Source organism: Choristoneura fumiferana, chromosome 18 (assembly GCF_025370935.1).
Source record: "Choristoneura fumiferana chromosome 18, NRCan_CFum_1, whole genome shotgun sequence".
NCBI lineage: Eukaryota > Metazoa > Arthropoda > Insecta > Lepidoptera > Tortricidae > Choristoneura > Choristoneura fumiferana.
This window is the reverse complement of record NC_133489.1, coordinates 23,441,758-23,469,180: the sequence shown is the minus strand read 5'-3', so window position 1 is coordinate 23,469,180 and position 27,423 is coordinate 23,441,758. Positions and strand designations below refer to the sequence as shown.

General features: G+C 38.3%; 1 protein-coding gene across 1 annotated transcript in view; it reads left to right on the top strand.

Annotated features, from left to right (window-relative positions):
* LOC141437657 (cell adhesion molecule Dscam2-like) overlaps positions 1 to 27,423 on the top strand; it is a 332,569-nt gene that overhangs the window by 248,001 nt on the left and 57,145 nt on the right. Inside the window, 1 exon segment of the mRNA XM_074101110.1 lies at positions 12,935 to 13,096. Coding sequence (XP_073957211.1) covers positions 12,935 to 13,096 — 162 coding nt within the window.

Below are 27,423 nucleotides of genomic sequence, written 5' to 3'. Positions count from 1 at the left end.
GTGAAAAGCCAGATTCAATATACGACGAAAACGATTTGAGTCCAACGGTCTCACGGAGTAGAAGCTTCAAAGTAAAACACGTCTTGCGTAACAAGGATAAGGTCTAGAATGCTTTGATGCGGTTAACCCTTGACCCAGCATATTGACATTTGGAAAGGCAAGTCTGGATCAATCTCGAGGCGAGAATGCAAATACGATTCTTTATTCTCGAAGGTCGGAGGGCCGAGATTGAGGTCCGGGCCTTTGTGGGAGGTCCGTTAATGGAATAAACGCTTGGCGGAATTTACACGGCCGGGATGCGGGATGCGGAGGCATTCGCAGCGGAGGTTTATTTTAAGCTTTTTTTGTTTTGTTGTTAGCTTGCAGTTTTTCTCTGCGTGCTATGGGAACTTTGGATTTTCACAAAATTAAAAGTAGTAATTAACATCGAGAAGGCGACCTGGTAGACCTAGACGGCGATGGCGGGATGAATTGGACTACTTCTTGAAGGACTGGCCCTTGTATGCAGGGGACAGAGAGCAATGGAAGAATTGGGGAGGCCTTTGCTCAGCAACTGTGGGGACATTTCAGATGGTCACTGACATAAACAAATAGACAAAAAATAAGATTTCTAATTTACAATTTTCTGACTTTTCTAATTTTAGTTGCGCTATAATCTAGGGCAACCGAAAGCACCATATAGGTTTTTAAGCTACGTACGGCAATTTGTATTGGATATAAGAAATGTAATTAAGATCGTTCATATTTCGTTTTCTAGATTTTTTTAACCGTACAACGGCAAAACCTACTAGACACTGGCAAAATTGTCCTCCAATGGACAGAGCCATTTTTTTAATAGAACAATTTATGTTGAAACTTTTATAACGACTGTATCTTTTGATTGGAGTGACTTAGATTTTGATGTGAAAGACGGACAAACATACAAACACACAAACATTCGCATTTATAATAATAGTATGGATTATGAATGAGTCTCACGGTAATTACATACACAAATGATTTTTTAAGGTTTCTCTCACAAAAAAAGTTTTTATTAAAATTTATTTCATTTTCAGCGTTACTTATGTAATCTATAAACTAACACCACTACTAAACTCCACTACTTATTGCAAAAATAACTAAAAAATTCACCTCTTCAGCACAATTCCTAAAAAGCGGAGGTAAAAAGAAACTCATATAAAAGTGAAACCTCTCGAATGCCTCTACGCGGCTACGAGGTACGTGCTACGCCGCTACGAGCGTAGTGCCGCTACGAGGCTCGCGAGGCCCTTGTCAGCAAAACGTTTCTCTCGGGTCATTGACTTGGCAGTTTTTTCTTGAAGCCTTACATTTTGCCACTACATGCTTTCGTATTTTCATTTTGTGTAAACCAAAATGGTGTCGATATTTTAGTAATGTAAATGTGTAAGTTTTTCAGTCATCATCTGCCTTACTGCCTTTTCGGATAATTATTGTTTGCCAAAACCAAAAAAAAATCTCATTCTTTAGAGCACAGTAGGTTAGGTTAGGTTTGTTTTATGAAAGTTCCGAAAATAATAACGGTTTCAGAGAAAATCATGGCTTGGGAAATGAAACGTTTTGGAAAAATAATTGTGCGAATCGACAGAGAACCGTTATTTCAGAGAACCAGCTTTCTATCAAAAATAGTCTAAATCATCCAGCCATTTTAACGTCGAAGATTTATAGTCACTTTTGGCTTATAATACATCCAACTCGATACAGACCTCTTCTCAGATTCAAAAGATATTAGCCGTAGTTCCTACTGATGCGGTATTCACACAGACTCATACGCAAGTCATTTTGTATGTAAATTCTGGAAAACTCACAGCCGAGAGCTTGGGCTCGAATCCACAAATCTCTGCTTGAGAGGCCATACTCGTAATGTCATAAACTTTTTATTTGTTCTTTGTCATTTTTTTTCTTTTTGTATTCTCAAGCCACATCTTTGACCCTAACAACAGGCCTCGTACATTAATATTCCTTCTAACTAACCCATAGAAGGGAGGGAGCCTTAGGAGCCTCGACGTAAAGTTCTCCAGCAATTTGGGCGTAACGCGGTTCGTCGCTCATACTCGTGCTCATATCTCGAGCGCTCTTTTCCCTAATCGCCGCGAACAATGCTCACTTGAGTTGAATTCCGGGTTTCGCAGCCGGTCGACTCGAGGACGAGAGGTGCAAAAGCTGCAAACGTGTAAGTAATTGCCAAATAGGTAATCACAATCAGTAAATAAGAAACAAGTAACTACAACCATCCGGGACATAAGAATTACGCTTAAAAAAACGAATAGAAGAAGAAGAAGATTGATTTATTTGCCAACATGAACAATACAGGATAGGCACACAGAATACAAATAAACAATAAACTAATAAAGAATGTGTTTGCCAGTCCCTTGCACTGTGTGGCAAAAGGATCAGGCTCAGCTTATGCTGCGCTTGCTCAGAAGCTGCTGCTCAGCCCGTTGACTCAGGCTACTACATAGCAATTACATCAACGTTTGTTGAAAACATTTTATAACACCCTTGTAAATATTTTGTATTCTAACAATATTATGAATACAAAAGCATGAAAGTGAGATGTTTTGTATGTATTGCATGTCGGTAGCAATTTTTTTATTTCGTGTAGGTATTTTATTTTTGTTCTTCGTCCTAGACGTGGATAAGTGCACCACTTGCTTGAATTTATTTATTTGTTCTGTGTGTGTTTTATTTTGTGTGCGTACATTTGTGTGTGTTTTAGACTAATTTAAAAAACTACCTCAATCACAAAATCTTTATCGTTTAGCCAAGAGACGCAAAATTTTGCTCGGATACAAATATTCTTCATGCAACTATCTATAATAAAGGTCACAATGTTATTTCCAGAACTCCTAAAGCAGTTTAGTTATTCTTCGGTTTAACTCAACTGCCAATTCTAATCTTTCACACAAACGAAACCGTGGGTAAAACCTAGTGCTTAAATATGGCAACAATTTCTTATGTCAAAATTTTGTTAACACCTTTTACTTTTTCCTACTTTTACGCTGAACTCTAAATTGCTTGTAATACATCAACGTATCCTTCGGATAACATCGGCCCGGCTCGGCCGCCGTCGGATATTGAATAGCCTCAGTCGAGTCACGCGCACGTACGTGATAAACAGCTAAAGGGCAGCCGGATTAGCGGATGAGCGCGTGCAAACAAACGGAGTAGGTGCATGGGATTTTCTATTTAAAAAAAGGCGACACTTTATGAATGAAAGCAACTGATCACACAGCGGTATCACGTGTTTTGTTTTGTATTGATCATCAGCCTATGTGCTGGATATTAGGCCTCTCCCAACAAGTGATGCGAGAGAACATATATCTCGTTGAGTTTCTTGCCGGATTCTTCTCAGCAGAGGTTTTCCGAACCGGTGGTAGATTTTTTTTGACATTCATAAGTGCTTGTTATAGCCTAAATTGGATAAAGATATTTTGACTTTGACTTTGACTATGACATGCTCAGAATAAGCTGGACCGCTCATCGGACTAAAAACCCAAAGATTTAAACATTAAACAAAAACTGTCATCGCTTACTGTGCAATTGCGAATTCTACGGTTCTTTGGCACGTTACCCGCAAATAGGATACAATGGAGCGGTGAATTAGGACAGAGTTGAGCAAGAAACCACGTGGTCGATCACCAACCCGATGGACGGATATTATCAAATCTGTCACCAAGATCCAATAGAGACTGATGGAGAAGGATGGCATGGGCAGCCACCACAGTGATTGGCAATCCCTCATCACCACGACCACTTTGTCAATAGTGTTTGATTTGAAAGAGAATGAGCGCCATCGCGCCTTATCCACGGTTCGCATCCAGCTCCTACCGGCAGCCTCTTGCAGATTGTCAGTCCACCAGGCCGGAGGGTGTCCTACACTACATTTGTCGAAACTCGGTCACTGCATAATACACTATAACAATTTATTTCCATAACTAGCTTTTGCTTGCGGCTTCGTCCGCGTGAGATTTGGTTACCGCGCGCTGTTCCCTCGGGAACTGTCCATTTTTCCGGGGTAAAAAGTAGCTTACGTCACTCTTTGGCCCATAAACTATGTCTTTGCCAAAAATCAAAGACGGACAAACATACAAACACATACACTTTCGCATTTGTAATATTAGTATGGATATGCAAATACACATCCATATCACCAAAACAAAGTCAAAGTCAAAATATGTTTATTAAATTTAGGCTATAACAAGCACTTATGAATGTCAAAAAAAATCTACCACCGGTTCGGAAAAACCTCTGTTGAGAAGAATCCGGCAAGAAACCAATTTAAACAGATTTACAAACTACCTACATAATACGCTAAGTTACTTGTTTTAACCCCCAATCCCCACCGAGGCGTTAACAAAAAACGCCATTCTCCAACCTCTAACCATATAAACTATACAGCAGCATAATCAATCTGCACACAATGTCCCTTTGTCGCGCTGAGGGCCATCAACTCTAACGGTCCTTCATATAAAAGAAACGAGGGCCCTCAGGTGAAAGTGACTAGTTAGGGCTTGTACATCGATGATCTGGTGACGCGGCTTTGTTTAGGCACTTGTTAGCATTTTTCTGACGCTACGTTGCCTCAGAACAAATAAAAATAAGGACAAAGTTCTGTGAACAATAAAGTAAGGACTTTTCTTGCGCGTTTGGGTAGGTATAGTTTTTAACCTCCGACGCAAAAGAGGGGTGTTATATTATAAGTTTGACCGCTATGTGTGTCTGTCTGTCTGTGGCACCGTAGCTCATCAACGGGTGGACCGATTTGAATGCGTTTTTTTTTTAAATTTGAAATTAGGGTTTCTAGCGATGGTTCTTAGACATCGCTTCGCGTTTTGACTCAACTCTAACCTAACCTATATTTTTCCAAGTTTCCGACACAAACAGGTTAGGACCATTTGCTTATTAGACTACTTGGTAATTAGACCAGCTGCTTTTTAGACAAAGTGATGTCTAGGTACATTATACCGGTACATCCGACCGATTTGACAACCAGAGGCCGACGAAGCTACAAGCTACAATTTACAAGCGGTAGTCTCTTTTCAATGCATACTGTTAAACAAAGACTAACTTGTACTTGACAAATTGTAACTTGTAGCTTGGTGAATTAGGGCACTGAATACCCTAGTGGCTGAAGAACCTATGTGAAGCTGAAGATATTTTGTATAAAAAAATATTAATGTTTTTTCTCTAATCTTTGGTATTTGATACGTGATATCTTAATGATATCAACAAGTGTCTCATAATATTTATTTATTATGTTAATCGCCAAAATATGTTTTTAGGTTGAATCATGACCGAAAGGTGGCCGAGACTCTACAAACATGTGAATAGCTTAATAAAGCATATCGGAAAAAGATTACCCACTTGAACTAGTTATTTGTGTCACAAGGGAGCAAAATGGTGTATTTACGGCAAGGGCGTACATTGAATCCAGAATGTAGCAAAGGATTCTGCAATAGAATCCTGAGCATAGCGAGGGATTCTAAAGTAGAATCTTGAGCGTAATGAGGGATTCAAGTGTTAACGCCCAAGATGAAAATAATTTTGCTCCCAAGTGGCTCATACAACTTTTCACACTTTTTATTATAGAACAACCATCATAAAAAATGGCGTGGTTTTACAATTATCAACTTCAAAAAATGGCCTTGAACAGAAAAGTTGCACTTTGCTCCCTCTCGTCAGGGAGGAAAAGTTACTTTTCTGAAGGGGAGGTGTGAAAAAAATATTATCCTTTAATTTCTAATCCCTCGGTTATTTTTCCAGTAAAAACATCAAAAAGAGCGAATAAATTGTAATCCGGACCTTTTTGCAAAACGAAAGAAATGATTATAAAACGCTTACACTAACCGTAAATTAGAAACGGGGTCGTATTGATTTGTTGTTAACCTATTAAATATTGCGAACTTAATTTTCCGGGCGAGTGGGGGCAAGTTGGACGTCCCGGCGGCGGAGGACTCGATAAATTCCGTTTTTAAAGGTTCTGTTTGTCGTTTGTGTCGGTATTAAATTAAAAACGTGTTTTTGCTGTGGGGCTACAGATTTGGTTATTGGAACAAGATTGGAAGATATCTGGGGGTTGAAAAGGTTTACCTAGTTGAATTAATTCATTGCTGGAGCAGTGGTTTATAAAACGATATTGATTAATACTGTATGTTATTATTTAATTTAAATATTATGTAACTTTATAATTACATGTTATAATGATAGCAAAATGCAATTTAAAAGGTTAGACATTTATAATGGCTTCTTCTTTGTTGTTATATATTTTTTTACGTTCAATCAATTGCCCACGACTTCTACTGCGAAGAATTCGTTTATAACGCGCATTTGGAAACAACTAATTTTTTAGGATAAAAGGTATCCTAAAGGTATTTTGGTCATTTGAGTGGCTAAGGTATTAAGGTAGAACAGACAAAATTACTTTTGCACTTGTAATACTAGTTAGGATTACTTACTAATCGACTTTAGACGACTTATCCTCATAACGCATGTTAAGCTCAAAAGATTACTCTAAATTTAATCGTGTTAAGATAATTTATTTGAGCATTTTTGGGCATATTTCCTTGAGGGAAAGTTAATTAGGCAGAACGAGGCGCGGCAGTTGGCGCTTATGACCCTCGCCATGCACTGTTTTACATAATATCCGTCGGATTTTTAAAACAAAAACTTTATGGGCGGCTGAAAAGATTAAAGCTTTGTAATCGCGCGAACCGGGCCTCTGGCCGCGTTTCATTAGAGATATACTGTTATTTTGATCTATAGGGCTAAAGGGTATTTCGGGCTGAATATTCGGGCGTTTGTACCGCCGTCATTGTTCTCAACACTTTTTTAATCAGATTTCTTAAGAAATAGGTACAACAAACATCAACATGTGTCAACATTCATCAATATGTGTCGGATGTTGATGTTTTTTGTACATATTACTTATGAAATCTGATTAAAAAAGTGTTGAGAACAATGACGGCGGTACAAACGCTCGAATATTCGCCCTTCGACGGATGCGGCAAAATGTTTTTAAAATATTATTTCTCTGTGTTAGCTGAGTTTTTATATATTTGTACTGTCATGTTAATTCTTCGATACATATAATCATTTTTATCTTCAACTTCCTTGCAATGTAAATGTCTATAAATACTAGTGCTAAAAGAGCCCCTTTCTTAAACAAAATGTACGCAGGTGGAATAATCTTAAATGGATTCTAATAAACATTAAAAATTAAGAAAGAAAGAAAGGTTTATTTTGGCTCCATAAGTACAACCAAAAACTTAGACTAAAACTAGCATTAAAACTATGTTACTTGGTGACACCACAGGATACTAAAAAGGGTCTCCACTCAGCATGTGTTGCCGCACATTATGTGCAAAAACGCTGGTTTTCTGTGGAGTCCAAAATTCAAGACTTTCAGACTTCCCTTATTAGGTGTGCTGAGCTACCTTCACACCAAATTTAAAGTTTCTAGGACAACTGGAAGTACCCTTAGGTTTTTCGGATACGGCAATTTTTCTGGAAACACCTTTTTATTGACTGTATCTCTTGATTACGTTGACTTGTAAGATTGATTTAGCTGCTTCAAGGGGCAGCAGACCAGATTGTTTGATATTAATTTCAGCTTGATATTTCACGTGTCCCGGTGCGGATTGGGAACTTCACACACACCATTGAATTGCTTCGCAGGTTTGTGCAGGTTTCCTCACGATGTTTTCCTTCACCGCAAAGCTCGTGGTAAATTTCAAATGTAATTCCGCACATGAATTTCGAAAAACTCAGAGGTGCGAACCCACGACCCTCAGCTTGAGAGGCGATAGGTCAAACCACTATGCCACCACGGCTTTTTTTTTTGGCGTGGGAACTATGGCCCAAGCCCTCTTGTTCTGAGAGGAGGCCTGTGCCCAGCAGTGGGACGTATATAGGCTGGGATGATGATGATGATGATTTCACGTGTTCCTGAAAAAAATAATTTAATGGATTAACAGACAGAGACGGATGGACAGCACAGCAAATTGATCCTATAACGGTTTCGTTTTTTTCCTTTTGAGGTATGAAATCCTTATATTGTGCAAGATAATTAGTCTTCTTAAAATTAAAATGGAAATTAGATATTTATTCTTGAACCGTTTAAATGTCTAGACGCGGATGGTTATTCAAAGAACTCCATTAATTATAACGGGTGCGATAAAAAATGCACTCGCGCTTTGGTACAAGGCTTAAACTACGAGCGGGTAACTATTAAAAAGAAAATTAAAACCAGATTGTACAAGTAGGATGAATATTGCTATAGTACACAGACTGCGAACTGGACATGTTCCTTTTAATAGGTTTGGATACCTGATGAAGAATATTGATTTACCAAAATGCGGTACGTTAGAAGATGTTTGACATTTTTTGGCGCAATGTATTCGGCGTTGTGCTGCAAGGGTCGCGTTGGTTGCAGCAGTCTAACTGAGCATGTTTGTGGGTATAGTTCACCTAGCTTCAGACATGTCGTTGGTACTGTTCCAGTTTGCTGATATGACAAGGATAAGGAAGATTAAAGAATAAAGTTAGGTTACCTTTTTTTTTACCAGTTAATGTTTTGCCCTATTAGCCCTAAGTGAATTTTATCTGAATTAGTAAATATCTAGATATAATAATGCAGCTTCAAAACGTATTATTTCAGGGGAACATATTTAAAAACGGTAATTTTTCTGATTTAATGTGAATACAAATAGTCATTATTTCTTACGCATGAAATTCATTTTTTGACTATATTCAGGATGGAAAGTTTTCTTAGTTGATTGATATAGGTACCTAATTCAAATTTGCATTTCGGCATTAGTATTGCTGACTTTTCATTTGTACTCCATGACAGTAGATAAAACAGAATTGGTATGTTTGTGGCCGACCTCGTGGCATCCCGTGTCTTGGACCAACGCCATCCGTTCCGGCCATCGGTGACTAGGGAAATCAGAGTCCAACCGCGATATTATTCATGGCGGCGGATCCATTATGGCGCACTGTCACCTTTATCACCTTATTAAGACCACTTTTTTCATTAGCAACTGTTACGAGACAAAGTTTTGGAAGCAATTTGAAGTTGTTGTTGTTTGTGACGATTACGTGTAGAGAGCTCGCCGAGTTACTGTTGGATATCCTGCTAATATTTGAAATGCGATTGCGAGAGTTTGGGTGAGTCCGAGAATGCAAGTGATGGGTTGCAGTTCATCTTTTAAGATTGTTTTTTGGAGTCTTTTTGTATTTTTTATTTGAACTCCAAATTTTGTTACTTTTACGGTCATTCCGTAAAATAGTTCCAATGGAGTGCTGAAAGTTTCTCGTTGAGGGCTAAAGCATAGATGTCGCTAGTGCCGCTGCTTAAGTGACTAAATAAGAAACAAAACAAGCTGAGATATGTGGTGCATAAGATAAATTTGTGTCTGTACTCCTGTCTAGTGGTGGTGTAGCGGTATAGCACGCAGCACGGAATGCCGAGGACCTGGGTTCGATTCCCAGCGCTGGTCTCTTTTTCTGGTTTTATTGTGCATCTTTGTTTTAGTTTGTATTTTCGATGGGGGGCTTTTGATCTACAGTGGACGTCTTTACGTCTTTTGGCTCATGATGTTATTATGTATTTGTTGCACTAACTACTATGAAACGCCTGGATGGATTGATACAAATGTAAATATTTTAATAATAAACACAATTTATACAAAAGAAATATCTAACAGACCTAAACTAGGCTGAGCCTGTATCTTGGGCGTCTCAAATGCGATATAACTAAAAAAATAAGAGATGTCTGAAATTAAACTGCGTTAAATACTCTTCTTTTGGATAGCAATAACTTAACAAAAAATAGTACCTAACTAATAGTGCTTATACCTAATTATGTTTGAATTTGAATTAAATTTGAATACTTTTTATCTCGATATTTCTTTGGGATTGAAATAAAATTATTTTCTATTGAAATCAGATTTATGTTTTTTTTTGTTACATACACATTTATTCTTGTTTCTTCGTAGCTTGGCATACCAAGCCCGTTTTTGTTCGAGGCCGTACAACGAATGTACAAAATTATGCAAACTAGCCACCATTCGCGCGGAAATCTTTGCAATGCCTCACAACACCGCCTTATCAGCCCATACGGTTTAACCCTACACAAGACAGTATTAGGTACTTTTCGTATCAAGAACATTTGATCTCAAAACATCAATGAATACAATTGATTTTTAAGTGGCACTCTTTACCAGCCCGGATTTTACCGACATGGAAATACCGACCCTGTTTTTTGTGTACGTGTAACATAATAGTAACGCGTGTCATGAAATATCAAATGACTCCCGACCTGATAAATACCGATCAGAATTATCTGATCATAACCCCCCCATTAGGGTGAAACTCATGGTTCTCTTAGGACTTTAGGAATTTTTAATAATTATGATGTAACTAAAAATTTATGCTTTTTGCAATTTTTCCTTTATCTGTGCGTAGACGTAGACGTTACTTCGTACCAAATTTCAAGATTCTGAGTTCACGGTAAGTACCCTATAGGTTTTAAATCCCTTGCGAGTGTCCAAAATTTGCAGCATAAACGGCTGTATCTTTTGATTGCGTTAGCTTAGAAGTTTATTTTTTTCACAGCTCCAAGGGCCAGTAGACTTGAGTATTTGATATGAATTTCAGCTTTATACTTTCACGCTTTCCTGAGAAAAAGGGTCTTGACAAACAGACAGACGGACAACAAAGTGATCCTAATATAAGGGTTTCGTTTTTTCCTCTTGAGGTACGGAACCCTAAAAACTCGTTTGTTCTATGGGAGCCCCCCTAAATATTTAATTATTTATTTTTAATGTGAATATTTTATGAATATTTCAAGCGGCTACCTGTCGCCGTTATTAATATCGAGCAAAAAACGCCAAAAAATCACGTTTGTTGTACGGGAGCCCCCCTTAAATATTCATTTTACTCTGTTTTTCGTATTTTTTGTAATAGCGGCATAATCTGTAAAATTTCACTTATCTAGTTATCACGGTTCATGAGATACAGCCTGGTGACAGACGGACAGACAGCAGAGTCTTAGTAATAGGGTCTCGTTTTTACCCTTTGGGTACGGAACCCTAAAAAGATGATAATCTGAGTTCTATGTATCAAATAAAATGTTTAAAATGTCAAACGGGCTGACTCGCTTCCTACCTCGGATTCTAACGTGTGATAGAAAAAAGTGGTGATACTGATTGTGATTCTAACTGAGGTCGACTCTCTCCTCTGGCCATTGACAAACGACACTACTGCTCCAACAGCCTCGTCCTTATCCCCAGAATCCCGTGAAGCGTCACTAGCTAATTAATTAGGTCACGAGTCGTGACGCCGTGACGGGCGCGGCCTAATGACGCCCGCGTCATGCAGCGCCGATCGATGTCGCGTCAGTTGCAGGCTGATTCCCCGCTATCCTAAACTGCTGATGCAGAAATAATTAGTTGCTCAACTGATTATACTGTGCTGAGAACGTCCAATATACCGCTGTGCGATGTATAATGTTTCTGTCATCTAGTGAACGAGACTTATAATTATAGTTTGTTTATTTACAAGTATGTTGCTGTGCTTCTATTTATAATTTACAATAAATACAATGATTCTGTATTCCGCAATGTCTTTTCGTCCAAAATCGCTCAGTGATTTGAGACGAAAGTCTTTAACCAATGTGTGTTGCCAGTGGTGACATTTGGATCCGAGACGTGGTGTTTCACTATAGGTCTTATAAATAGGCTCAGAATTGCTCAGCGAGCTATGGAGAGAGCTATGCTTGGGGTTTCTCTACGGGATCGAATCAGAAATGAGGAGATATGTAGAAGAACCAGGGTCACCGACATAGCTAAGCAAATTAGCTCGTTGAAGTAGCAATGGGCAGGCCACCGACGAGATTGACAGATGACCTGGTTCAAGTCGCGGGTTCACGGTGGATGCAAGCTGCTTCCAACCGAGGCAACTGGAGGTCTATGGGGGAGGCCTATGTCCAACAGTGGACGTCCTATGGCTGATATGATGATGATGACAATGATTCTGTATTCAACACCACAATATTATAGTAAGCAGTACTTACAGAAAAAGGTAAAAAAGTAGATCAAGATAATTTACCTCAGAGGATGCAGGCCGCTTCGAATCGAAGCAATTGAGGCCTCCCCCATTATTAAGGTTGGAAGTGGCTTGCATCCACCGCAAACCTGCGGTTTTAACTAGGTCATTTGCCCATCTCGATGGTGGAGGTTCCACGCCACGCGTGCTGATCCGCGATCTCCATTCGAAAACTTTTCGGCCTCAACGGCTATCTGGTTTGCGTGCTATATGACCTGCATTGCTACTTAGGTTTAGGTTATATTTAAAGAAATCTATTATCCTAAAAGACATGGTCGCCACTTCCGCGATAACATCATTTAACTTAGAACAAAATGATGGATGTTCGTTTCCGTATTTATTGTACATAAGTATTTAAGTAATAAATCTCACAAACAATCAGAAACAGATAAGTGTAGCTAACGTTAACACTTCACGCATTTGTAGATAGCGATTTGAGATGACGTATCGGCAGTGGTATGTTTTGCTAACTGTTGTTTTTATGCGTGAAATGAACTTACATTTTGGATATGCGAGGGTATATTATTATACGACTTCAACGACCTAACGGATCTCCTCATTTTTGATTCGATTCCAATTACTGGCACTTGAGGTATCCCATCTTAGGCCTCTAGGTTGGCAACGCATCTGCAATACCCCTGGTGTTGCAGATGTTTATGAGCGGTGGTGATCTCTTACCATCAGGAGACCCACTTGCTCGTTTGCCATCCAGTTAAATAAAAAATAAAAAAAAATAATAAAGAGAAACCCCACGCGAGCATAACCCTATCCATAGCTCGCTGAAGTGACCTGTTTTGTTGGTCGGCAGTGATGGACGTGGAATGGGACGTGCGCGTGCAGGCGACGTTCGGCGCGGCGGGCGGCGCGGCGGCGCTCCGCTGCGTGCCGGCGGCGGCGGCGCGCGCGCACGTCTCCGTGGCGCGCTGGCTGCGCGACGGCGCGCCGCTCTCGCACGCCACGGCTGAGGCAGGTCGGTACACCCAGCTGTATGATCGAGGAAACTGAATCGCGTTCAACAGGGTTACTACGAAACTCGAGAGTCGAAGTTCGTGTCGTGCTGCGGTCCCTCTGGCACTTATACTATTTAATGCGAGAGTTAGAGGGATCGCACGATACGAACTTCGAGTTTCGCAGTAGCCCTGCAGGGTGGAACCTTCGTGCTACTGATGTCATATTGATATCCTATACGTTTGCCAAAGAAATCATAGCGAAATCAAAGGTTCCACCGTGGTCTGTCATTCAGATTCCTCGACTGTACTTACGGAATAGAAAAAAGAAGAGGACTTGTCATTCTTCGGGAATTTTATCGAAACCAATGCCGACGGAAATGGTCACAAATTGCGCATAGCAGACACGCTTTGGAATCATGACGATTATTGATCGTAGCATTTATTCGAAAAAATATTGTCTGTTGAACCTGTAGCATAATTCGAACTTGACAACAACGGTAAATCCTACCTAGGTATGTAGATAGCTGGACATCTGGAATAACGCAAAGGCTACTTTTTATATTCCAAATCTAGAAATTCAACCGCTGGATTCAGTCTGGTAGTCAGTTGTTCTTAACACAAACTCAATGAAGACCACGAAATAAATTTTGGAATTCCCAGGGAAATTTTATAAAATCCCGGAATTTCAATTGTACCAGATCGAATAGCTTACGCGTGCGAAGCCGCGGGTAAACTCTAGTCGTTGAATAAATTAAATTAGTTGTCTGCATAATACCAAACATGGAAAAAAGGTATAGCATGACCCATTATTTTTCTAATATTTATGTATAAAAAAATACTAACAGCGGAATATAGTATCTCCTCCTTTTTTGGAGTCGATGAAAAATATTATATAAAGAAATATTATCTACACAGTCGACAGATAGGATATTTATGTAGGCAAAATGATAATTAATTGTTTATACCTACATGAGGTTACGTGTATTACTTTAAATATTTGTATCACAATATGCGAGGTATTTCCTCAACCGTACATAAATCTACTTTTGTTTGCTGCCAAAACCCAATTTCCCTCCAAAACACTCTTTAGACGAACCAAAACAAACGTTTCGATTATAATAAAATTATAATAGAATATTCCAATGTTTAGTAAAACTGAAATTTGAAAGGCTCGCCCGGCAATTCAATTTACATTTGTTATCGAATTATTTCGGAGAAGTTTGCCTCCAATTCCATCGAATTACGACTGTATAAGGGAATCGCAATATTGAAGGCTGGACACTACTATAATATTTTTTAACTAATACTTTTCAACTGTTAAAATTTGACTTTTCTTCTGTATTTTGGAAGTGTGGTCATGGTCGCCAGTCTAACTCTTACCACTAGAGCCTCTAGAGCACCTCGGCTTTTTTTAAAGGCTCAAAGAATGTATGACGATACAAATGTAGTTATGTTTAATACCAGAAGCGTAAAGTAGGTATTAAAAAAGTTATATCTGTTTTGAAAAAAAAAATACCTAGTTGAGTATTTTACCGGATTCTGCTCAACAGATTGTTATTCAAAATTGCTTCTTACAGCCTAAATTAAATAAGAATGTTTCGCAGTTGATTTACCCGATTTTCAGAAATACTAGCGCTCTAAATCAAAAAGGTACTTAAGGAATTAGTACCTAATATATCCTCTTCACTTGACTGACTAGTTTGGCTGTTAGTAAACCGATTAGTTAACCAGACCCCAGTCGTGAAATAGTTAACTGCAGACGCATACACCCTCACGCTTGACTGGCGGGCGTTGCAGCAACTGCTTTAGCCGCTCGCTGCGGAAACTGTCTCGAATTGCAATAATAAGGAAAGTTTAGAACTAATCACCGATACCGTATCAGTCGATCCAAAAGCATGAATGAATGAGACTTTGTATAGCTACCATCTCGGCCTATATACGTCCCACCGGGGCACAGGCTTCCTCTCAGAATGTGAGGGGGTCCAAATGCTGTTTGGGAAATTCACACATCATTGAATTTCTTCGCCGATTTGTGCAAGTTTCCTCGCGATCTTTCATCGTAAAGCTAGTGATAAGTTTCTAATGTTATTTCGTCCATATATTCAGAATTAATCAGATGTGCGTGCCTGGGCTCGAACCCCACGACCCCTCTTCTTCTTCCCATTTTTATTTTCCATTATAACCTCCCTCATATCCTCTTCCTACTAATCCTATTTTTCCTACCTTTATTATACCTGAACTAGTTTTTACCCGCGGCTTCGCACACGTAAATCAATCCAGCAGCCAAATTGAAATTTCGGGATTTTAAAAAATTCCCGTGGGAATTCCCGAAAATTAAATCTTGGTTTTCATTGACGTTACTATACTACATTAAAAACAATCATGTCAAATTTCATGACTCTTAAGCCCAGCGGTCGTTGTTTTGAGATTTTATCCCTATCCCGTGGGAATATCGGAAAAAAGTAGCCTATGTTTTATTCCAGATGTCTAGCTATCTACATTTTTCATAAATATACTCACTCATTCACTCAAAAACTTTCGCATTTATAATATTAAGTAGCATGTGAAAGTTTGTGTGTGTGTGTGTGTGTGTGTGTGTGTGTGTTTGTGTGTGTGTGGCTACTTTTTATCTCAAAATTTCCTCGGGATAGGGATAAAATCTTGAAATAACTACCGTTGGGCTTATAATCACGAAATTTGGTATAATGGCTTTTAATTAAATGTCAATTAAAACCAACTTGTAATTTTTGGGAATTCCCACGGGACTTTTTTATAATCCCGGGATTTCAATCCAACTGCTGTATCTCATTTTGCGCGTGCGAAGCCGCGAGTAAACTCAAGTAACAAATAGAATTATCTAACAAATTAGAGTTAATTTTTGAAGTCCCGTATGTCAAAAAAAAAACAGAACCTGTATTGGTTTGATCCTGAATTTGTTGTTCGTCTATCAAGATTATTTTTCTCATGAACTTTACTTTTTATTCAAGCGGAAATCAATATTAAATACTCAGGTCAGATACAGAGCACTACAACAACTGCTTTAGCTTTCGTAAAGCGAGTCAGATTCATTCTCAAGTTGATCGGATCGCCGTTAAGTTATTCTTTTAACAGCTCTTTCCTGGAGACCTGCCAAGTCCTGCACAGTTCAAGACGCGATCGCTATAGCTGTGTCTAATCATTCACTTCAACTCTCGTGGCACTACCTATACCTACCTATTTAATCTGCTTCAGGGTTGTTATGGATATAACATTTCAGATCAGGATATAGATACGGATATATGTCAAACATAGGTAATACCGGTTTAGGTTACAGTTACGGATGTTAAATTATTATAGTTTCGGTTTCGGATACGGATATTGGATTTTCAAGGAAGTGTAAAAGTAAAATACAACGAGTACTGCCTTTTCGCAACGTAACGTTTGGCAACCTGTTTCATTTCGCAACTTTTCATTTCGCAAACTCTAAAACTGTAAATATTTCAGGTTTTATTTCAGGGCCATCGTGTAGAACCCTTACAGTTTCAGAAATATTAAACAGTTGGGAAATGAAAAGTTGCGAAATGAAACAGGTTGCCAAACGTTATTCGCCGAAACATTAGTAAACCAAAATACAAAAAGGAATGCCTACAAACTAAGGCTTAAACACCTACTCGTATAATTTTTGTTTTTTTTATTGTTTTTTTTTATTTATTTTTCTTTTGTACAATAAATAGTTTGCTTTCTAATAGGAATAAGATGACTTGACTTTAATTTTATTGTAATAGTTACGAGTTGTAAATTACGACTTAGCAATAGAAAAACAATAAACAATAGATGCAGAAGACGCGCGCGGCTGTTCTGTCGGCTTGGCGGGGCAAAAACGAAAACCGTCACAACATGTCGCATTTTGACTCCGCCCCTATCCGAAACTATCCGAAATTTTTATATCGTATTCGGTTACGGTTACGGATAGTTTTTTATTTCGGATATCCGATAGTTTCGGTTACGGATACGGAGCTCCATAACATCCCTGATCTGCTTCAAAATACTAGTAGGTAACAGTAAAAAAATGTGCTAACTCACCAAAGCATCTGAAATGAAATTCCGACGCGAGACTCAAGATTATTGTCGGCGAACGGCCAGCGGCAAGGGTGGGGTTCACTTTACGCCAAGCTAAGACTCTGTCCCCGCCAGAAACAAGCGATTTCTTTATGAGTTCTAATTCTCTCGAGAAATTCGATTAAACGTTTAATTTCGGGGACGTTTCCTTTCTTTTTCTATTACTCGACACTTAATGAGTAATTAGAAATGTTCAATTTCAATTTGTTTCCTTTGTTGGCGAGGAATTGGCCGAGTTTTATTTACACGCCTTGGAAATTGCTTTTGTTCCGCTCAAAATTGCATGGCTATTTATAAGCACTACCTCTACAATCGAATTATACTGAGGTGTTCTCGGAAAATACTTACAATTGGCTTATTAATACACTATTTATAGTATCCGCTTTGAATTGTACCAATACGTGTGTGTACTACTTAGAAAAAAAAATTTAAAAGAATTTTGTTTTTTAGACATTTATTTACATTTTATCGTTTCATAGAATAATCAATACGCAAAACGCTTACTTTGAAGAAATTTGAATCAGTGATTTTTGTTAAAAATAAATTTATTTTTTATGTGTTCATATCATAGAATAACAAATCAAAATAATTCTTTATTCTCATATTATTTAGTTAATTAAAAAATATTACCATTCAGTTCGTTTTCTGGTGTTCTCGCAGTTCTAACATAACCTAATTTACCCTACCGACCGATCGTCTACCACCCTAAAGTTGATAGTCGTTTGCACGTCATAAAACAATAATGCCAATGGACGTGTCTGTCAACTTAAAAGTACGACCTAAGCGACATATTCATTTGATAGGAACTTGTTTATAAATTGATAGACCACTTATTTGGCTGATGCATGGTACCAAAACTCGTTAGATATTATCGCATCCAAATGAAGCTTAACTAAGCAACTTGAAATCCCTGACATGATTTATATCTGCTTACGAGCTTAATCCAGTTTGAATAATTATCAATAAGATACACACAGGTGTGTCGTGTAGCAAGACAATTGGATACATGGCTTATCTATGTGTGTGCTGTCTTAATTAATAGGCCTTACAGGGTTGTCACGCTCCGCTGGTTTCCTGATAAGCTGTAAAATGCTGCTTGTTAACTGAGAATTAGTGGCTCTGTGGCATTGACATTCTATGTACAGTCACCAGCATTAATATCTACCACAGCGGAGCGTGCAAAAATATGTGACACGTCCTTCCGGCCCTAGAAATAGAGTCGTATCAGATATTTATGCACGCGTGTTGTGTCAGATATTGGTGCTGGTGACTGTACTAGACCACTAATAGACTGTATGTTTCTTACATTAAAACGGCGCACAAAAAAATCAACTGCTAAGATTAGACTTTACTGCAGTCCTGACCTTTAGCACGGTTGTTTTTGATACAAGGAAATTACGATGCTATTTTTGCGAATTCCTAAGGGAGTTTATTAGAATCCCGGAATGTCAATTCAACCACCGGATTGCCGGTGGATTACGCGCGCGAAGCCACGGGTAAAGTCTAGTGTGTTTTTTTATTTCAGTTAACTTCGGCAGACAGCTCAGTTCAATGGTATGAACTAATATTTTTTTTCGAGAATGACAATATTTTTTTATGCATATAATAGCTTCATAATCATTGTTCATAGTTAAATTGTAAAATAAACAAATTTGACAACTGATATTTACGTGATATGCCTATATGAGAAACATCAAAAAACAATTTAAACTTTATTTTGCTAAGGGGCTGTTTCACCATCCATTGATTAGTGTTAATTGTCGGTTAAATGTGATGCCGTCTCTATTTGTTTTGTTCGAATAGACGGAGACGGCATCACATTTAGCCGTCAGTTAAGACTAATCAATGGATGGTGAAACAGCCCCTAAATGTTGTGTGTGTGCATTAGTTATCGACGTTAAAAAAAATTCTTAAATTAAGCACCTTTACGCCGTTTTACTGCTAATAACATCTTTATTATCTTAACTCTTAATTTTCTTTAAAACGCGAAGAGTTAAGCCACTAAGTGTCTTAGAGAAATTAACTTAATTTGGCCTGTAGATTGTACCCTTAAAGTTAACGTAACCAAAAATGACACGGTATAGATAAATACGTGTTTGTCCTGAAAGCAAAGTTATGTCTTAGCACCCCCAGGAGGTACACCCTAGGAGGTGGGACGAATTAATAATAGTGATAACACTGACGAGGGTACAGTTTCAATTGGGCCCGCATTAAAATCATCGGACTGGATGTTCGCCCGTTATTGAGTTACGAGTCTCGCCTTTGCAAATAGCGTTGTTTGCGGGACAAATGTTTGTCGAAGATAATTGTCATAGTCATAGGCTGTTTAGACGTTACGTTGTGTGTAGCGATTACAAAACAAATTGTTGGGTATTACATCCTACTAATATTGTAGATAATAATAAAACAGGATGATTTGAAAAACGTGAGCAGAGCCAACCCTACACTCTCAAGTAATTAGATCGTTCACAATCATAATCGAGTAAAACTCGCACACTTTTATTATTAAAGTTGCGAAGTGACCATACACTTAGTAAATCCGGTATGATATTCGGTATACAGGACCTTCCCCAGGACTCAAACGTTCTGTATACATAGCATAGTTTTCATCCCAGAAAATTGCAAAGTTCCCGCGGAATAATAATAAACGAATTTTACGCGGACGGAGTCACGGGTAACGTCTAGTAATATTATAATGCGAAAGTATGTAAGTCTGTTTGTTAGTTACTTCATCACGTCTAAACTGTTGAACCGATTTTGATGAAATCCGGCAGGTATACAGATAATTTGAGTCCCGAGAAAGGATAGGTAGTTTTTATCCCGAAAAATTACACAATTCCCGCGACTAACGGCTTAACGACTAGTAATTTAATAATGAAAAATAATAACAAGTACGAAGTTAAATATGATAGCTAACTTTATACAAGGAATGTGTTTCATGCAGTTCCTCCACTTTCACACTGTAAGAACACACACAAATTACATAAAACCCGACTATCACCACCATCACACTACATTGACGCGTTTCAAACTCAAATTCAGAGCAACCTAGCTGTTCACCATGCTACTAGATGCTAGACCTAGACGTCAGATGTGAGTTTAATACTAGAATGCCTTAACTAACTGAATCACGTCCAAATTACCGCAGTGTTTGAAGTCAAAAGTCTTTGCCCAGTGTGTGTTGCCAGTGATGGCATACGGATCTGAGACGTGGGCGTTAACGGTGGGCCTCATGAGGAAGCTCAATGTCACTCAGAGGGCTATGATGGAGATGTCTATGCTCGGGGTTTCTCTGCGTGATAGAATCAGAATTGATGATATCCGCAGTAGAACTAAGGTTACCGACTTACCGACATAGCTCGACGAATTGTGAAACTGAAGTGGCAGTGGGCGGGGCACATTGCTCGCATTACTGATGGGCCATGGGGTCAAAACGTTCTCGAATGGCGTCCGCGGACCGGGAGACGAGTTGTCGGTAGGCCTCCAACAATATGGAGCGACCACCTGATTAAGATCGCGGGATCGCGGTGAATGCGGAAAGCACAAGACCGGTCTGAGTGGAGAGCCTTGGGGGAGGCCTGTGTCCAGCAGTGGACATATTTCGGCTGACTGGATGATGATGATGAAGTTCTGCTCCCGTCTCCCAAATCATCAGTATGTTAAGTATTCAATGTATTATTCCAGAGATCCAGCTATCTACTTACCAACGCACGCCCACACACACGTATTCACACACAAAAGAAACATATCACTTCATACACGTACGTACTCACACATCCACACACGGCAAACCCCATTTCTATCACGATAATACCCAAGTAGCATGGCGCAGCTGATTATCAAAATGAAGATCTTAAATCGGCTGACAAACTTCGCAGAACGAGAAAATGAAACTAAAACTTTCAATAAAACTTGGTGGCGTTAATGCAAATTTAATGTCGTTCTGTTGCAACGCGCAGGATATGCATGGAAGGCAGCCTATTTGCAACTGGATTCTTGGAACATTTAGACGGTGCGAGATTTACATATATCTTGCTTCTTATCTTATCTTACTCCAAGGAGTAATAACGGATGAACTTCGACCCACAGGGATCTTTTGTGGTATAACCACTTCTTTGCGCTGAGTCCGCTGTTTTTATCACTTCCCATTATAATGATTTAAATGCGATAGTCTGTAAGTTTTCTTAAATATGCCTTTATTTAACTTGCATTGCAATGTACGAGTATTTGTACTCGTTATGTACCTATGTGCGGGTCAAATCATGCAAGTTGAATTTGACCCTCTTCCAGAAGTCGGAATTGACTTGAAATTTGGCATACTTAAGTAAATCTGGTAACAATACAATAATTTAGTAGTGACATCCTGGTGGTCCAACCAAAATCGTCTCCGCAAGGCGGACCTCCTCAAGGGTTAATGGCATTGACTTTAAAGGTGCGGATGTAAGTCTAGATGACAATACAAAACTAAGTAAGTACAGTCAACAAAATGTAGAGTTAGCAAAAAACCTTGTATCAAAAATGTTTTTTTTTAACACAAACTACACACACACACACACACACACACACACACATTCACACACACACACACACACACACACACACACACACACACACACACACACACGCACATGCACACGCACACGCGTACACACCTGATTAAATAACGCCTGATTTTTTTTTGTTTGTTTGAACAACCTCATCGCGTCAATTCGGTATACAAATAGTTTATATTAAACGAGAAAGTGGGTCTCCTGATGGTATTTAAGATTTTTTTAAGCCAGACATATTTTTTTAAGTGTTTGTTTAGTAAAATAACATAAAATATTAGTCATGGCAAGGCACCCCAATTACGTTATCGAGTATAAGTTCATTATTATCTCCATTAAAAATGTTTATTAGGTCCGCAAACGAACCTGTTTATTAGAAAATAGTCATTTCAATCGACATTAATGAATACTTAGTCCATAACAGCTATTAATTAAAAATATTAGAGCACATCAGTCCCTAACAATTTTTATTGTGACTTTGTTCAAACAACACGTTCCATCATTATGAACTAATATTATAAGTAACTAGTTCAAATTATCATCTGTTTTGTGCAAGTGAGATTCAGAAAAAAAGCTCATTTAAGTACATCGTTCTGAATAATGGATTCGCTACTGTGGAACAACGCATCTACAATAAGCATCGGAGGAGGACCCCCGTTATCTCCTTCCAAGTCGAATACTACACTTTTCTACTGCAATATCATGTGGAACTTATCGACGGTGACCTTGGTGTCACACGCAACCAGCTTGACCTTTGGTGCCATATCTTGGATGCTCGTCAAAGAGTGGGGAAACTTCCAGAACTACGTGTTCTTGAATGTCATTCTCGCTACTTTTTTGGTTACGATCATAGACAACTTCAACCCTGAACAAACTCGAGTTTTTTCCATCATGTTGGTTAACTGGTTGATTGTGTTTTCATTGGTATTTGGAATAGATCTTGATAATCTTGAATATCATAGCACTCGTTATAGATACAAGGTAGTGAATATTTTCGGTTGGTTTTTGACCCTGGCCGAGACTATACTGGTAGACGGGTTCGATTTCTTTTTTTTCTTTATTTACTTCTTCTTATTGATTGCGCTTATTATAATTAACGTTGTTATATTTTTCAAAACACTATTAACTATAGCAAAGTTAGTAAAAGCAAAAAAATATTCCGTGGTATGTAAAATACTTTTGATAGCTAATATTAATTTGTTGTTGTCAGGCATGTTGCTCATTATGTTTTCTGATTGTTTACTCGACATTGGAGACGGCATGTATCCGTATTACACAATGAAATGTTCGTGTTTGTTATTTGATATATTAAACTGCATGTTTTTTGTAATTAACTTGGTGTTCTTATCGATGAAAAGTCATAGAAAGCTATGGAGAGAGTATCTAGTACAGAATAACGCACGGGAAAATTGAGTTACTTAGTACGCTTGGTACCTACCTAATTAATAAAAAAGTGCTATATTTGAGGAAAAAATCGTAACAAGTGCACAAATGGTATAATTAAAACAATTTCAATGAAATTTTAATATTTGTAGGCATAATTTCTTGTGTTATGTATTAAATTGTGTACCTAATTTTTTAACCTGTTCTCCGGCCCCGCAAGCAGAGGGTCGTGAATTGGAGCCCGGGGTAGCATATCTGAATTTTTTTGGAATGTTTGTGGAAAATTACATTTCAAATGAAATTTTAAATTTTATCGTGATAAGTCCCGTTTGTGGTATCTTGTATTTAACTATAAGATACATAGGTACCTTATTTGTTTTTACAAGTGAGGAAATAATTCAATGAAATAACGATAATAAAAAAAATATTTTATTTGCATCTAGATATAATAAAATAAAATATATATATAAAAATTACCTTTTTCTGAAATAGCGATACCTTATTTGTATAATGATCAATCAGATGTCGGTATCGCTTTCATAGATCAAGCCCACTTGTGCGACGGGCTTCATTATACGCTTCCGCGTCGATTGTCGCAGGGTACAGACGAAGTTGCCGGCAAAGTGTAAATTGGTTTGTTAACTTTATGCTGCGACAAAGAAGTGCGTACACTGGCAATGACAATTTACAATTGTACATTTATGTGACTCGTATTGTATACGTAATAAAAGCCCACGGGCAAAATATAACCATATATTGTCGTTATCTGTGTATGTACCTGTTTTCTGTATCGAGGTGTTCAATAAAGAGTCATTGCATTGTATTGTATTGTATCATACAATGACTGTCATGATATACGTTATTGCTATATTTAATATTTATAATAAGTGCTTTTCGGATTGCATCTAATTATAGAATAATTGCTTTTATTTGTGTTTTTACAGATTTTAAGTAAAAACTCTTCATTTCCCTTGTACTTTTCTTCATAAAGTTTCTATTTTTATCAAATTTTTATTCGCTAATATCAGATGTGGCAACTCTATTCTCTCGGGTCAATTTTAACCAATTAAGGTAGCCGTGTCATAGCGTGAATATTGTCAGTAGACACCCCGAGACTCTCGAGATGAGAAATGAGTTAGATATGTATACAACCTGACTCGTGACAATCTTTGACATACTTACCATGCTGAAAATCAAGTAATAAAATAAGCAATCCAGTGGAAATCGGATAGCTATCACACTATTCCATTGTAGGATGTTTTGTATTCGTTATAATATGAAGGTAGTTAGAAAGAGCACTGAGTGTGATTTACGCTTCTCTGTCCTTTACACACATAACATGGCGCAGTCGGTAGGATAGTAAGTTGGTACATATTGTGTTACTTTCAATGTACAGAAAAAAAGGCAAGTCAAAATCCATCAGGAATATTTTCAGTCAGTGGTCAGGCTAGTTAAGCTTTTCAATTTTGTCTAGAAATTCGCCAAAAAATGTATTAGTACTATTACGAGTATCATCCAAAAGTTAATGAGACGATCAGCTTATTGTTTGTAGGGCTTCGTACACTTACGATATTAAAAGGATTAACTGTTTTTTATTGTGACTCAGGTAAGTAACTCAAGCCGACCTAGAAAAAAAAAGAGTTATCTCATCCAACGACATCAAAACAGAATAACTAATAGTACTTCATCACGATAGAAAAGCATAGTCTCACGTCTGCATCTCTACCTTCATTGGTTATTTATTCACCTCGAAATACAAACTGAGACATGGATGCACAGAAAAATCAGAAAGAGACCAGCACTGTCATCGCAACATATATGTCACATATATGTGCTGCTGCTTAAGTAGCATAGTAGAAATAAGCAACCTAAGATATGCATGCATATAAAATTCGTGTCTAGATTCCTGTCCAGCAGTGGTGTAGGGGTTATAGCACGCAGCACGGAATGCTGAGGACATGGGTTCGATTCCCAGTGCTGGTCTCTTTTTCTGGTTTTTCTGTGCATCCATGTCTCAGTTTGTATTTTCGATATGTTTTCACGGATACCCGTAAAAGTAACAAATTTGGAGTTGAAATAAAAAATACAAAAAGACTCCAAAAAACCAATCAGTTTATTCACGTTCAAAGTCTGGAATGATTAAAAAAAAATTAACGATGAAACTTATCGGCATCTCTTTAAAATTGGATGGTGCTTCATGAAAGTGGCTGCAAAGTTGCCATTGTGTCGGCGACAGAGCGGCGCACGCCACAAAGTGGACATTATTGTCGCGTCGGCCGGTGAGTGGTCAAGCGCGAGCCGCTTACGAGGATTCTGCATAATCTCATCCTAATAATATTGTAAATGAAGAAGTTTATTTGTGCGTGCGTGTGTTTGTTACTGCTAAAAATATGTAGACAGCTAAATTGTCTGGAATAACACATAGGCTGATTTTTAACGCGCTATTCCTAACGAGATCAGCATACAATCCCAAAATTCCACGTTAGGATAAATACATGAAATTCGGTGAGGTTGGCTATGCAACGTTAATAGATAAGTGAACGGTGTAGTTATTGAAATTTCTACTGTTTTTTTAATCGTAGCTTCTCAATAAAAAAACTTGGCTTAAAAAAGTAGACTAATAAATGATTTTTTATCCATTTTATTTTGACAAATTATCCACGGCGTTGGGTATCTATCCACCTAATTTAATTAAATTACTAGAAGCGTTTGGTGCTTTTTACACCATTATATATTGTACAGTCAAGGGCAAAATATCGACACGGCCAAAGTTGCAAAAATATGTATACACGGCCTTAATGTAAGTGCATAGAGTCGTGTATACATATTTTTGTAACTTTGGCCGTGTCGATATCTTTACCTTGACTTCTCCGTCTTATCACTGTACAGCGTCTGACAGGTAAAGAAAGAAAAATCGGAGCAAAAATAGAAGTTCAATGTTGCCACTTTATTTGGAAGTATATCGGGACCCGGGACATCAACTTTGACGACATTTAAGCAAAATACAGAATTGAAGCATAGTTACCAGTAGGGGGCAAAGTGAACTAATTTTACGGCATACGAAAAATTTAAAATTACAGACCTTGCAAATAACCAAATTGCAGCTTCATTATAAACGTATCAATAAGTCACGATTCATTCATCCTACTCTATTTCCTACAGGCCCCTAAGTAAACGAGACGCAAGATGTCGTAGTAGCGCATTTAGAATTCATTGAAAAACTCGCCAGTGAAAGTTATCTGATCGTAAACCGACGGGGCGCAAACAGCGAACACAGAGCGGACGCCAAGGGAACAACTTTACTGCCAAGTATTAAGTAGACCGCTTTATTGAGTATAAAAAGGTTGATACCATCCATATTTCCTTTTTATTTGTTTTATTGGATGCCAGTTAGGAGGGCTGTCGACGGAAGAGGCCGTCGAGTGGTTAAGGATTGCGGAACGAGTGAGAATGCTTAGGAAGCCTGTGTCATATCACTAACAAAAAAAATATGCTAAAATAATACTAGCCAAGCCACTATACTTTTTATTACGATATTTTATGAGAGCTTTAGTTTATTTAACTGTTAGCAGGTTTTATGTTGTAGACTCAAAATTGCATTTTACATCTAAATATTTCAGACCGAAGTGAATGTTGGTAGTATTATTTACAACTCAAGTAAATATGGTCAAAATTGGTTAAAGAATGATAGCTACATTGGGTTGTTACTTTCGATCGTTACTTAACACAAGGATGAAGATCTCCTAACTGGATCCGTAGGTAAACCAGAGTTTTATTTATTTTTCATCAATTGGGTGGAAAACGAGCAAGTGGGTCTCCCGATGGTAAAGAGATCACCACCGCCCATAGACACCCGCAACACCAGGGGGATTGCAGATGCGTTCCAATCTAGAGGCCTAAGATGGAATACCTCAAGTGCTAGTAATTTCACCGGCTGTCTTACTCTCCACGCCGAAACACAACAGTGCAAGCACTGCTATTAAACCAGAGATGGATAAATAAATCATACTCGTTTTATTTCGCGCAAAGTCACAAAACGTAGTATACTCATCATCATCATCTCAGCCGTTGGACATAGGTTCCCCCATAGACCTCAAGTAGCTTCGGTTGGCAGTAGCCTACATCCACCGTGAACCCGCAGCTTTAACCAGTTCATCCGTCCATCTCGTTCACGTCCTACGCGCGCTTGCCAATCCGCGGTCTCCACTCGAAGAACTTTTCGGCCCAACTGCCATCTGTTCTCCGTGCTAAATGGCCTGCCCAGCCACATCAACGAGCTAATTCGCTTGGCTATGTCGGTGACCCTTGTTCTTATACGT